General features: G+C 35.2%; 2 protein-coding genes across 2 annotated transcripts; one reads left to right on the top strand and one right to left on the bottom strand.

Annotated features, from left to right (window-relative positions):
• The first annotated feature begins 1,767 nt into the window (after window positions 1-1,767).
• Window positions 1,768-4,106, top strand: LOC145064447 (uncharacterized). Its single transcript, XM_079011898.1, has 3 exons — window positions 1,768-2,282; window positions 2,878-3,251; window positions 3,682-4,106. The coding sequence occupies exons 1-3, from the start codon at window positions 1,768-1,770 to the stop codon at window positions 4,104-4,106; spliced, it is 1,314 nt and encodes a 437-aa protein (XP_078868024.1).
• A 5,005-nt stretch (window positions 4,107-9,111) lies between these two features.
• On the bottom strand, window positions 9,112-14,187 carry LOC145061983 (oligopeptide transporter 4-like). Its single transcript, XM_079009576.1, has 6 exons — window positions 13,631-14,187; window positions 13,426-13,523; window positions 10,619-11,182; window positions 10,275-10,527; window positions 10,008-10,190; window positions 9,112-9,926 (listed from the first exon to the last, which is right to left on the bottom strand). Exons 1-6 carry the CDS (start codon window positions 14,135-14,137, stop codon window positions 9,312-9,314), a joined length of 2,220 nt encoding a protein of 739 aa, XP_078865702.1. The 5' UTR covers window positions 14,138-14,187; the 3' UTR covers window positions 9,112-9,311.
• Window positions 14,188-15,406: the final 1,219 nt, after the last annotated feature.

The raw sequence follows: 15,406 nt of genomic DNA, 5'->3' as shown, positions 1-15,406 counted from the left end.
TCCAAAAAAAACCTTTCAAATCACTACAACCATCACCACCTTGCTGTTTTTCGACATCAAAATTTGCATGTTAGAAAAGAAAAAACCGAGCACAACACATCCAAAATAATACTAGGGAGATTTTCACCATCAATTCTTCAGAACCTTACCTACATTCAGAAATTTTCGTGGACGATTTTGACCACGGGAAACCCCAAAGAGACGCGAGAGAGAATTGGCTATCCAGAGAGATCTACTCCGAAAATCTACATCCATCACCACCCAAAGCTCCTTCAACTTCACCATCTTTGCTGCCTTACACCACCAAAATTACAACCTTATTCCACCTCCTAACACCCTCCAAATACCCACTCCAACCTCATCAAATCTCCTCAAAACACCCGATACCCGTATACAAATACATGACTCGTGTACTTTGCATTGTTTTGTAAACAACCCATTTTACATGAAAATGAACTTTTTGCTACTTATCAAATACCGGATTGATCTTTGAAAAAATATCGAACAGTCGTTCCAAGAGTCCCAATATCGACCGGTCCTTCCAAGAGAACAAATATCGACCAGTCGTTCCACGAGTCCAGTTCAGTCAATTTATTGACGAACCTACTTGATATATATTTATATACTTATATATATTTTATTATAGCTTTATGTCATTTAAATACAGTCATTTATATTATTTATAGCTTTACGTCATTTAAATACAGTCATTTATATTATTATAGCTTTCAGTCATTTATAGCTTTTATATTTATACTTATTCCGCAATTATTATTCTTTATATATATTTATATCTTATATCTTAAACTTATATATCTATCACACAGTGACTGGTAACCGAGCCTTTTGTCGCGGTGATCAGATTTTTCTATTTCCAAAAATCGGTATCTGAGCTGATATATAAAAGGAATAATATCCAACACCTCGGAAAGTCAAAGTGTGAGCTCCCATCATCGACACCATCTCAGAACGAAAAACGCCCAAACGCTCATCCAGAATCTCCAAAATACTCTCTTTGACCGTGCCAAAGATCACGTGAGTCTGCTTAAGAATATTGTGGGTAATCTCTACTGAAATAAGCTACCACATCTGATAATTCATAAACTCGACTCCAGAACCCAAACCAAAACCATCACCGACACCCAATGGCGGAGCCAGCTGGTGCATGGGGGTACTACAGCATCCCTTAAAAAACTTATATATACATAATTTTATTTTTATAAACATGCTTTGTTATTGTAACCCATGCCCCAAATAAAATGTTTGTACCATATTTAGATATTGAATAAATAACTACAAAACTCATAAAAACTATATCTATTGATTATATATTTAAATCCATACGTAATTGAGCCCAATAAAATATCCGCCTCTATTTCATAAATAGTTATTTATTGTGGGCCTTAATTGCCTAATAACTTCCATTCCAATTTGACGTTTCATGCCCGTGCCAACAAGTGCAAATCGTTCATCATAAGGTCGCAACAAAGTAAGACAAACTGACATTTAGTCTTTATTATACATCAGGTATCTTTTTGCTTCTTATGTTTTTAAAATTATTTTATGTTCTATGCTTTCAGATAATTATATTTAGGAATATGATTTTAATTTGTGTCATAAATGTTTCTATTATTGATTATTTCTTATTTCTTATTGATTTTCTTTATTTTATATGTTAGGGTTCGTTTAAAATAATGAGTAATCCACCCATATCAAAAAAAATTGAAGGGAAAACAACCCGATCTTCGACAATTTATGTTAAAAAAGATGAAATTTCAAGACACTCAATGTTCTTCACCAATTGATTCAAATTTGGATGGTTCAAATGTGTTATTAGAGGATGATGAATTAGTTTATTATGTTGAACTTCTTCCTCATGATCCGGGAAAAAGAAAAAACATTATAGACTATCCTCAAAATCAACGAAATGCTGTTAGGAGAACATACATTCTTAAAAAGCCTTGTCAGCCAAAAACTTATGCCTTTCCTACTAGAGACATTGGAGGTCCATGTCGTTTTAGCATTTCTTGGTATAAAAAACGGGATTGGCTTGAATATAGTATTTACAAAGATGCAGCATTTTGTTTTGATTGTTACTTGTTTAAGAATGAAGTTGAAGCTAATATAGGTGGAGATGCATTTGTCAACGGCGGATTTCGGTTATGGAATAAACCAGATAGATTCCAAAAATATCTTGGTGGACTTAAAAGTGCTCACAACCTTGCTTATGAGAAATATGTGAATTTAAGATATGGTAAAAAGAAATCAACATGTTGCTTTTGGTAATGCAAATGAAGAGGTTCAAAGTGTGTACAAAATTCGATTGAAAGCTTCAATTTCTTGTTTATCTTATTTGTTAAGACAAGGATTGGCATTTCGTGGGCATGGATAAAATGAGGAATCTATTAACATATGAAATTTTCTTGAACTTTTGAAGTGGCTAAAAACACATAATGAAGATGTGTCAAATTTCATACTTGAAAATGCTCCGGGTAATTGCCAATTAATATCTCCCATGATTCAAAAATAAATTATTAATTGTTGTGCTAAAGAAACTACTAAGAGAATTATACATGATGTCGGTGATGACTACTTTGCTATCGTGGCTGATGAGTCGAGTTACGTGTCCCACAAGGAACAACTAGCTCTTTGTTTGCGTTATGTTGAATGAAATACGGCAAGAATACTTGAGAGGTTTCTTGGACTTGTTCATGTTAGAGGCACCACTGCATTGACTCTGAAAAATGGAATTATTAGTTTACTTGTTGAACAATCTTTAAGTCCATCTATGATTAGAGGACAAGGATATGATGGGGCTAGCATCATGAACGGTGAGATAAATGGCCTAATGACTTTAATTCTTTTTGAAACTCCTAGTGCTTACTATGTTCATTGTTTTACTCATCAGCTTCAACTAACACTCTTCGCAATGGCTAAAAAGAATAGTGATTGTGCTTGGCCTTTTTATATAATTACAACATTGTTAAATGTTGTTGGAGTTTCTTGTAAGAGGAGAGAAATGATTCGAGAAATTCAAGCTCAAAACGTAGCTCAAGCATTGGAAATGGGTGAAGTTAAAACAGGAACAAGCTTAAATCAAGAACTTGGTTTGAAGAGACCCGGTGAAACCCGTTGGGGATCTCACTACAAAACTATTTTAAATATGATCAGCTTGTTCCCTACAATTGTTGAAGTACTTGTGAAGATCGGAAAGAATGGTTCAAATTCGGATGATAAAGCAAAAGCCCAAGGTATTTTATACTCACTATAGTCATTTGATTTTATCTTTGTGTCACAATTAATGTCTACTATACTTGGATACACTAATTATTTGTCTCTTGCTTTGCAAAGAAAAGATCAAGACATTGTTAGTGTTATGAGACTTGTTTCGACGACTAAAGGAGTTATGCAAAATATGAGGGATCTTGGATGGGATAACCACATGAATAAAGTCATATCATTGTGTAATAAGTATGACATTGTTGTTCCGAATATGGAAGATCAGTATATCCCTCAAGGAAGGTCAAAGCATTTTGTCCAACAAGCAACACATATTCATCATTTCTGAGTTGAAATGTTTATTGGATTAACTGACTTATTACGTTAAGAACTAGATGACCGATTTGATGAAGTGAATATGGATTTGCTTACATGCATGACTTGCTTAAGTCCCCAAAATAGGCTTCTCTTCTTTTGACAAAGATAAATTACTCAAACTTGCTACTCTCTATCCTTCTGAATTTTCAAGCACAAATTTGATGACTATTGATTGTCAATTTGATATCTTCATAAATGATGTGAAAAAAGATGTTGAGTTCCAAAATATCCATGATGTTACTTCCCTTTCGATGAAGCTTGTTGATACAAATAGACATGTGGCTTATCCACTGGTGTTTTTGCTTATCAAGTTAATGTTGGTTCTTCCAGTTGTTACTGAAAATGTAGAGAGAGTACTTTATGGAATGTCATATGTCAAAAATAAGTTGCGGAATAGGATGGGTGATCAAATTTTAAACGATTGTTTAGTCACTTTTATTAAGAAGGATGTGTTTCTACAACTTCTAGATGATGATATCATTCATCGATTTCAGGATATGATAAATTAGCGGATTCAATTGTAAGTTTTGCTTAACTTATGTTTTTCCAATTTACGACTTCAAATATTTAGAAACTCTTTGAAAATATTCTTTTGAATCTTGACAATTACTATTTTAAATTTGATAATTTTTGTACCACCATATAAAAAATCCTAGCTCTACTGCCGACACTAGAGTCGCGACCAGAACCTCCTGGAGTGAATACCATACTTAAAATAAACCATATAAGCCATCAAAACATACTCAAAGAATTCCATGGTCTACAAGTTTCCTAGTATCTTCGTGACTCCCCTTAACTGGAGTAAAAATCCTCTGCTTCCAGTAGTATAGGCCCATACTACCTACCATATCTATTTGTACTTTCCTCAAGGATCACCCCAAATCCCCCAAGTCACTTCCGTAACAATCCAAATAGCCCTCAACAAAACAAGGCTTCCGACACCGAATCATCTCCTAGTTTTCCTAGGGCTACCCCACACAACTCTCCGCCATCAGCTAAAGAATGAACTCCCCTAACACCCTCTAACTAGCTTACAAATACAATTACATGTCATCGACACCAGATAATTCTTCGAATGAAAGGTCTCACACTACAACGGTTGAACTCAAACAAGAGATGCGCAATAGGGTTAAACCTATACTTCTAAAATTATCTAATCTCCGTAATATACAATTTAGCGTATTCACTTACTAGTTAGATGATGTTAATGGAAACTCCTAAAAGCACAAAGCAAGCAACATTCGAGCATTGAGTAATCGGAATCAAGGGATAACCTAAATAGGTCAACCTATCATTGACTGATCAGTACTTGCATGCAACTCTACAAGCTCATACAGTAGGCATATAAAGGCTTCTCTTCTAGCATTCTGTCATGCGAATCCTGAGCAAATCCTTAGCCCTAATCTAGCATGTGATTCACAAATTCTAAATTCCAAGCATAACACAAAACATTTATGGGTATTTTCGGAAAACTTACTTGAGCTCAGCCAATTGCATGCACCACGCCCCCTTTTTTTTATAAGAAAACTCATTTTTATAAAGCATTTCTTTTTATGAAAATTTGCCCAAACCCTTTGTAACACCCTGAATTCAGGAGGTTTAGAAAGGAAAGAAAACCTCAAATTAAGGAAGGGACTCGTCGAGTAGATGGAGTGACTCGATGAGTAGGAGCGCGGATAGGGTCGCGATTTTAGTGACCTACTCGACGAGTCAGAGGACTGACTCGGCGAGTTGGTCAGATTTGGGGAAAACCCTAAATGCAGGTCTTGTACCCTATTTAAAGAACATTATAACCCTTCATCAGCCTCCTTGATGCTCTCTCAACTCCAAAACGAAGCCCTAGTGCCTCCCATGAGTTTGTGAGCCTTTGTGAGCATTCTTGAGTGTTGTGAAGCTTGAAGAAGAAGGTGAAGCCTTAGAGCTCAAGAAGATACTAGTAGATCCAAAAACCTCTTGCATTCTCCTCCATTTTCTGGTTAGAAAGTTTCCACCTTGATCATTATGCATGTAGATCTCTCATCTTTTTGATTTTGGGGTTTTTTAGTCCAAGAACCCTAGTATGAGAGGAATGGACGCCCCAAGAGCTGTGTTTTCAGATCTAACACTATTAAGGGATGTTATAGCATAAAGGTGCAAGCTTTATGCCATAGGAATCTCCATGCAAGAATATGAAGTGTTCTTTTGACCTTTTTAGCTCAAAAGGCCATGAATGGAGGAAAAAGGCGGTAGCTTTGCATGGTTAGGAGATGGTTGGGTCCAGATCTATGTTTTGGGTGCCTTGAGTTTGTCTGAAATCGTCTGAACAGTGTTGGACATAGAGAGACTCAGCTAGTCAGTTGTGGGACTCGGCGAGTGAGGCTAGTTCTTGTCCCAAAACCCTTCTGTTAAGGGTATGAGTTGAGTTTGGAAAGGGACTCAGTCGGCTCGAGTCCATGATGGTCATGAAGTTCATCGTACTCGACGATATCAAGGAAGAACTCGGCGAGTCTAAGGCAATCTCCTTAGTTTATGAAGATGGACTCGACAAGTTGTTCATACAACTCGGCGAGTCATAGGCTAGACATATTTATATGTGGATGATGAACTCGATGAGTTCAAGGATGAACTCGGCGAGTTGGTTGAAGATGGTCCCGATTGTATGGTTGAAGGAGGACCCATCGAGTTCTTGTTAGACTAGAAGAGTTGAGTCGAGGGATGTATTGGGTTGTAGGGGTATGGACTCGACAATTTGGTAGAACAACTCGGCGAGTCAAGTCAACTGGAGGTTGACTTTGACCGTTGACTTTGACCAAGTTTGACCAGGGTTGACTTTTAGATTATTATGGTCTAAATGTTATTTGGGTATTGATAGTTCAGGAAGCCGAAGGGTCAGCAGTTCAGAAGTCCCGGTTAGCTTATTGTCTTCGTGATACTTGTATGTGCCTGGTAGGGAGGTGAGTGTGGGCGAGGTCTCGTATCTCATCACTAGCTGAGTATAGAGGGGGTTCCATATCTCGATATTATCAGAACAGGGGCGAGGCCCGTGGTAGGAAGGATGTGAGTGTGGGTGGGGGCCTGTATCTCACTACTAGTAGGAGTGTGGACGGGGATCCACCACTTCAGTAGCAGACCAGGGGCGGGGCCCAAGTTAGGCGAGGCCTTAGATCAGGGTATGGTTAGGGAATGTTTATGTATTTTTCAGTATGTTATTTGTGTTGCATAAGGTGTCTAAGTCCGTAACTATATTTGGTATCAACTTGACCCGACCCGGCATGGTCCATTTGGGTTGCACTTCATCTAACAACTTGCATGGATATACTTTTGAGAATAAGATGTTTATGATATATTAATATATTATTAGTTATAATATATTAATATGAAGTTGTAATTATTTAATTAGTATTGATCAAGAATTAATTTAGAATTAATTTAGTGATCAAAATCGAGCTAATTAAATATGGACTCTTATTTATATATATGGATTGGGCTAAGATTTATTTAGGATGGGCTAAGAGTATATGAGGTCCATGGATAGTCCATGGAGCTTTGAACCCATGGATCCTAGGTAAATGAAGAGTCTTGGGTATTAGAGTTTTACCCTAATCCTCCATAGTATATAAAGAGGCCCTTGGTTCTAGAATTGGCACTAGTGTGTGTGAGCATAAGGGTGAGTCGATTTCTATAGTGTTCTAGAATTGGCTCTAAAACTCCAAGCAATCAACCACAAAGGAAAGGTATGTTATTCTACTTAAAGTTGTGTATTACAAGTACCCCATAACTTACTAGTTAGGTTGTGAACCTTGGAAATCAAATTTGCATGTATTTTAGAGAAAACATAGATCCAAGGTTTCTAGGGTTGCATATGCACCATAGGAGTGTAAGTATGCTCAAAACCCAACAATTTGATCGTATGTATGTATATGGCGGGCGAGGCCCAGAGACAGGCAGGGCCTAAGGGAAACAAATCTGTATACCGAGCGGGGCGCGATGCCAGGTGGGACCTGATGCCAGGCGGGGCCTGATGACAGACGGGGTCCAATGGCGGGCGAGGCCCAATGCAGCGGGCGGGGGCCCAGTATGTGATTATGTGCTCACGGTTGTATATGACATGTTTAGGTCAATAGATATGTATGGTATGTGGTAGGTTAGGGAAATCACTAAGCTTCGTGCTTACGGTTTTCAGTTTTGGTTTCAGGTACTTCCGATAGCAGAAGGAAGAGCTCGGGATGATCGCATGGCACACACCAAGGAGTTTAGCCTGGGATGTTTACTCTGATAAAATGAATAAGTGTTTTGGGAAAAATACTTTGATTTGTCATATAACCCTTTCAATATGTTTGAAATGATCTAATGTATTCATAATCATCCAAAACACATTTGAGTCAAGTAAGTGAAAAGTCATGGTGTGTGTGATGCGATCATCCCAAGCTCTTCCCTTTGATCCGGAAGTACCTCAAACAGAAACTGAAAACCATAAGCACGAAGTTTAGTGAGTTCCGCAAAATACCACATACCATACATATATGCCAGCTCAAGGCTGTTCTGGGTCTATTTCGCCCCCGAGTCTATTTCAACTTATATGTCAGCTTAAGGTTGTATCAGGTCTATTTTACCTCACATACATATAGCAAAGAGGCACACATGCATACATCACATACACCTCGTTCCCGAGATCAACTTAACTAGAGAAAGGAAAGGAAATGGGTGGAAATGAGAAGAAAATAAAAAAAATTGGTGTTCCCGAGTTTCATTAAAGGAAGGAAGTGGAGGAAAATGACAGGATCACTTTCCCTTCTATCTTTCCTTCCGATTTGGGAGGATTTGGAAGGAAAGAAGAAAATGATTAATTTTCCTTCCACTTCTCTCCAACTCGGGAACACAAAACAAAATTTTGTTTTCCTTTCCTTTCTCTTCTTTTCTTTCGTGACTTTCTTTTCTTTTCTTTTGATAAACTCGGGAACGGGGTGATACATCAGGATTCACAAAGACTACAAGCACATAACATATTCTAGTGTGCTACAGTATATTGAGCCAACTCACCTCAATAGACACTTGGATTGCTGAACTGGAGAATCCCCATACTAACCAACCAAAGAAAATCCCAATTAAAAATTGGGTCATAGTCCATAATCGGTAATCTAGTTAATCGGTCCAACACCCAGGGTAAAAGATCATTTTATCCTTTCCTCACTTGGTATTGTGGATTTGAAAATACTTTAGTATGATTTGGATTTTGTAGGATTTTATTTGGATTTTAGTATGAATTTGAAAATATTTATGTTTGATTTGGATTTTGTATGGTATTTATATCTTTTTATAATTATTAAAGAAATATTTCTATTATTTTTTTAAAACATAAACATTTAATTCAACAAAAAAATCATACATAAAGGTTTAATAAAATGGTCATTTTTATGATCTAACACAACAATTTTATAGTTCCAACCAAACAACTTTTAAAAATTCAAACTATTAAAAATTCAAATTCTGTCGAGCATCCCTAAAACAATAACTTCTCTAAATTGCATTATAAGATGATAAATTCACGCTTTTATAAAAATTAACATTCATAACCCAACAAATAAATCATGATACCCTGTAGCCTCATGATGCCTAAGTGCCTAACCTTCTGAATTCTTTACATTCCATCATATATATCTATGGTTTAACAGCAAACTATTAATATGGTATAAATGTTTCCGGTATTACCCCGAACACCAATATACTACCATCGGTTAATTAACTGGACACCCTTGTACACTAATCCCTTTCGCTGTTGGACAAGTCGCCAATTCACAGTGTTCACCTTCAGTACCCCACCAACTCACTCCTTTATCTTCAAGTCCCACCGAGAAATAAAGCAACACCGCCATGAAAGCTACACCGGCGTCCAGTGCAGCCGAGAGAATATAATTATACCTCTGCCACCATTTTTTCCGGTACCGGAAAACAAAATAGTTGAAAACAATCCCGATTAGAATCCATGAATTGAAGTTTACTGGTGTCGCCGGTGGCATGGCACCTGTTGCTCCTAAAATCACCGGCAGGTTTACCAACGGCAGCCACGTTTGTTTAGGAAACGCCTTGTAAAACAGCCAAACGATGATGGGTCCTAATGCACCTCCGAGAAAGAACCAGTTCATCGAACTGTAATTTCCAAGAGTCCCAAAGATACGTTTAGGTCCCACTAATCCCCATATCACTGATGCATCAAAAAAGACTCTATCTCCTGGACATGTCCATGGACTATCCAATGGAAGAAGTTCATCCTGACAGATATTTTCTATCGAGTCTAGTAGCCACACAGCCACAACAAGGTTTATAGTTCCCGCAAAAATAGTTCCTATAAACTATAATGTTCAACAAGAAGTAGGTTAGTTTTTAACTAAAAAACATCGAACTTTTGTATTATATCAACATGCATTAATTACCTGAACCAAAAACATTGATCTAGGAGGAATCTTCATGTAATGTCCAAGCTTGAAATCACTTAGAAACGAAATAGCTTGTGTCATACTCATGTAACCATAAACCTTGAAGCATACATTTGCTATCGGTCTTCCAGGCAATATAACCCCCATAATGTACTCCGTTATGATGTTTAGCCCTGGTGTCTATGTTAATATGTATCAAAATGTTACGTTTTTTTATATGTTTTTAAGAAGAAAAATGAATCGTATGTATACAAAGATGTTAACCTGATTTGTGGTGGCAGTTATGATGCTTATTGGGAGGGTGAAAATGAAGGCGATTACAGACGCAAATATGAGTCCCCACCATGGCATCTGAACTTGATCATTTAAAACAGTGCAAAGTAGAAGAGAGACTACAAGTGTTACTAATAGCAACAAATGGAACCACCAGTTGGGTATGTCCTTGTATCTCTTCATGAGTCGTGTGTGTATATCTTCTTTCTCCTTGTATGAAGCTCGAAACCTATCGTATATTTCCCTGATTACAAAACATACACGATTAATTAACTAAAGTTTTATACAACATATTTACTACTTTTAGTAATAAAGAAGTTGAAACTATTTCTCACCTTCCATAAAAGAAGGCCACATGGGTTAGAGTGGATGCAATGGATGCAAATCCAAAGCCATAAGTGAGAGCAAAAAACGTGCTCATATGAATCCTTCCTTGTTCTTCATACTTCGCCATGTCTATCTCAAACTTATCATTAACAATGGCGGATATGTTATACTTTTGACCCTCGGATGTAAACAAGTGTGAGGAGAATATAGGGAATCTACGAGCACCATAAAGGTCGACACCCCAGTAAGACAATGGCATAACGACATAGATTATCAGTGCATATCCCAGAAGGACATTGACGATGGCAAAGAAGGGGCTGATTAGAGGGCTGAACAAGAAAGACGCTGCAACAGACCAATCAAGGGATATAGCTCCGACGCCAAGACCTCGCATGCCGGATCCTAGTTGTTGAGCGGTGACTGAATCGGAAAACGCCCAGCAAACCCATGAGATGCTTGAGAGAGTTGAAAAGAAGTATCCTGGGATTAAGTACCATGAAAAGCTGCAAATTAGAGCGATTAGGAAGAACTTTGCACGTGTCATGCGTTGGTCGTCCTTTTCATGCAAAGCCCTGCGAAATGAATATATATGAATCAGACATTGTAATTTACAGGTTGATAATTAGAGGAATTAAAAGCTTTGAGTAAATTAGACGAATGGTCCTATGGTTTGGGGTAACTTGTAAATTTTGTCTCTAACTTATATTTTTTAATTCGTAAGGTCTTTAGTGTTTGCTTTTGTTGCGTATTTGGTCTCTATTTTATGTAAAAAAGAATACTTTGCCATTGATCTTTTAATTTATTTAAATAAACACATCCCAACCCCACATCACCTTACATTATCTTATCTAATTCATCTTATTTAAATAAATTAAAATATCAAAATCAAAATTCAAACACACAACAAAACCAAATAATAGAGACATTCCGAATTAAAAAAAAAATTATAGACAAAACGCATAAATTACCTCAAACAGAACGGTTCATGTAATTTACTCAAAAGGTTTTTGTTCTTTATTATTGTTTTTATTTGTTGTGTCAAATTAACACAAACATAACTAATCAAAAACTTATATATCCACATATTTTAGTAATTAATATAGTAATATTTGTTTTCTACAAAAAATAAAAAAAAAATTATTATAATTGTAAAAAAGCTTACAAATAAAGTGAAAAGTATATGTTGTAAAAAAAGGAACTCCACAAAAAATTTATATTACAAAGTTCAGTTTGCCAAATAAGATGGCCTTTTTTTTAATATATTTAATAAAGTTTTGTTTAGTAATTAGTCCAGATATATAATTATAAATAAAAGCATAACGTCACGTATATGCTTAGTGTTTTAGCATATTAAGATTTGTAATTCTTTTGAATCTTGATTATATATTATATGAAAATATAATCGGATAGTGGATATGCATGACAGAGAGTGGAGAATCTCTAGTCAATCGATTTAGCCATCATCGATGACTTAAGGGTTACATCATTGATGACTTATGGGTCAAGTGGCTAAAAACGGTAGCTGTATTTGACTTCTTTGTATATAATTCAATTTAAAATCAAAACCATTTTTTTGGACTGGATGAGAGTGAAAAAATTAAAGAATAATTATATGTAACTTAACTGCAATTTAATATCCATATAACTTGAACCATGAATATGTTATGAACCAAGCAAATCTAAACCGGTTTGGTATTAGTTTTACTTTAGTTTAGAATTTATCCGTTTTAAAATTAAAATAGTGCCTTTTTTTTCTTGTTAATTTGGTCTTGTTTTTCAGGTTTATTGGTTCGGTCAATCAAAGCTTAATGCACCACTTTATATCATAAGTGCACATAAAATTGATTTGACAAAGGGATGTTACAAAGATAATGCATTTAGAATATATGTCTAGTATATATCTTTTGAACTTGTTGATCATTATCCTATATAAAATAGCTGTAAGTGCATTAATACCAATGTATATATAGCTTGTTTCATGGTAATAGAATTCCTTTATAAAATACGTTTCAGATTGAGGAAAACAAAATTATGGCAGCAGATACTATATAAAATTTTAGCATTCATATGGTGCTTTAACTATTTGTTCTGAATACTTCTGAACATATAACCATATCGTTGAACGAGTCAACTAAAAAAATAAAAATATATATAGATACTTTTAGTATTATATTAATTTTTCAACCTTCCTTTTTATCGATTTACAATAACAAACTAAAATCTTTTACCATTTTATGTAATATTTTAATCATTAATACAACCAAGTTACCATACTTATAAATTTATATATTTCTATGTTTAGTATTTAAATAAATTGTAGAATATGATAAATTTGTGACATTAAATGGTTAAAAACATATCTAATAACTTGATACCATTTAAAAAAAAAGCCACTGATTGATCAATTAACATCTTTTATAAAGTGAATAATTATTGAGAGCGACCAACATCCAAACTAAAAGAATAATCATATAACATAGATTTTTTTATGAACACCAAAAAGATAATTTTATTGGAATTCGGCTAAAAGAATATACAATAGATCAATTACAAAAATGAATAAAATGTTTTTAAATTTCTAGAAGATTAAAAAATACAAAATAAATAAAACATTTAATTCGGTCACTCTCAATAATTAATCACTTTCATAATCAAAGATGGTAATTGTTCAATCAAAGACTTTTTAAATACGATAAATATCTTTTCTGTATGAATGTAGAATCTCCTTAGTCAAACATACTTGACCAAAAGGAATGTAACGGTAGTAAATTATTCAATTAAATTTGGAAGGCAATAAATTAAATGAATGCCATACCGGAAAAGGGAGACCTGAACAAGAGTCCCCGGCCACCACATATGAGCCGGCTCCACCACGTATTTCCTCAACAATCCGGCCCATCCGTACCCTAAAACCTACTCAACCACCATCAAATTACTAAACTCGCCGGAAAATCACTATTAAAGTTCACCGGAGAATTTATAAATATAGTTTGGTTACAGTTACATTTAGTATACGTTACCTGTGTAGTAATGATAAGCAGCCACCCAGCCAAAAAAGAAATATTCCGGTGATAAAAAGCCTTGATAATCGTGACAATGCCGACAGCATAAGGTGATCCGTTTCCAAAAGCACTTCCGGCATTAGCAAAGATGGAAATAAGAACATGCTCCTTCATGTTAAAAGGACCCGGGTTGAAAGAGAATGATTTGGCTCCAAAACCAGGCAGCCGGAACTTAGTCTCCGGCAGAACCGCCGCCATGAAGTGACCAATGGGTAGGGTGGCGACTTGGACTGTAATTTGGGTGATGACTAGTGGTTCAGTTCGGAAAGAAAAGAACTGGTTAAAGAAAGACAATAGGGCACATGAGATCAAGCCCAAGAACCACATCCTGAATGTCCATACCGGAAGTGTCGGGTCGTCGGTGTTTGTTACAGTCAGCCGGACTTCTTCAATGGGAGAGACGTCATCGTCGTCGCCGGCGATGTCTGTGGGTGAATATGTTTTCCGGTCATCAACGGTGCCCATGGGTTGAAAGAAGGCAAGAAAAAAAGGTAGGGATGTAGCTTTTAAGTATCATTTGTGGCTTATATATATAATCATGAGTTGAACGCATTATTATGAGTATAGCATAAATGAGTTGACTTTATTGGTCATACTCATGATTTTTTTTCCTTTAAGTAAATAATATATACAAATTTATTCTTAAAGACTATGATTATTTTTCTTTAATAGGTATTCTTGGTTTCTGAAATGAATGCTGTTAACTCGTTTCAATATTTGTATTGCACGTGAAAGACGTTATGGTCATTTTACTTTCATCATCTTTAACGTTTATAAATTGTTAGATTTTTGTTTAAGAATTAATTTAATTTATAAAGTTTCACGACTCCGGCCTATCAATTAACATATATGCAACGATACATAAATAAAAATAAACAAAAGAGTGATATCACCTTCAAAATTTAATATATAATTTTAAGAGGAAAATACATAATTGGTCCTTAAAATTTGGTAAAAATCCCATGTTTGGTCAACTTTTGAAAATTTAATAAAAACCATCCCGTGGTTTGGGGAAATTACCGCGCTAGTTTATGTTATAAACGCCGTTCTCGTAAGTTTGTTAAATTGCCTCACCTGCCCCTTCATTATATCCTTCCATATTGTTTATATCTTCATCTACAACCAATTAATCTCATAACTTCAATTTTTTCTTCTTTAACTTGCTTCTAATTTTGACATTTTGCTTACAATGGCTGTGACCTTATGGAGTATTCATGGCACCAACAGTGACAAAGATGAGTGGAATGTTTATGGTAAGATTTTCTCATATATGATTATTAATTAGAAAGCATCATTGTTTTCCCTATTTAAGTTTTTATCATCTTTATTGTATGGTTCGTAAAAGGTTTTTTAATCTACTTATAATTTAGACATCTTATAAAATTATATAGAGTGTCTAAATAGTAAAATGGGATATCCATTTAGTCAATCCCTTTGTCTTCATCATGGATGTCCATTTATTGTTTGGTTCGTAAAAGGTTTTTTAATCTACTTATAATTTAGATATCCTATAAAATTATATAGGATGTCTAAATAGTAAAATGGAATGTCCATTTAATCAATCCCTTTGTCTTCATCATGGATGGATTCTTTCAAAGCTTTTTTTTTTGGAAAAAAGCATATGTTTCTAAAGTCAACTACATTTATTATGTTGTTGACTTAGATGAAATGTATTTAAGGAGTTATGGTACGTGAAAGGGAGTCAATTTATTAACATTTGTACATTTGATGTGA

The sequence above is a fragment of the Lactuca serriola genome, chromosome 7 (genome assembly GCF_051521515.1).
Source record: "Lactuca serriola cultivar US96UC23 chromosome 7, Lser_US96UC23_V15, whole genome shotgun sequence".
Taxonomy (NCBI): domain Eukaryota; kingdom Viridiplantae; phylum Streptophyta; class Magnoliopsida; order Asterales; family Asteraceae; genus Lactuca; species Lactuca serriola.
The sequence above is the reverse complement of the archived record's forward strand: the minus strand, read 5'-3'. Positions and strand labels throughout refer to the sequence as shown.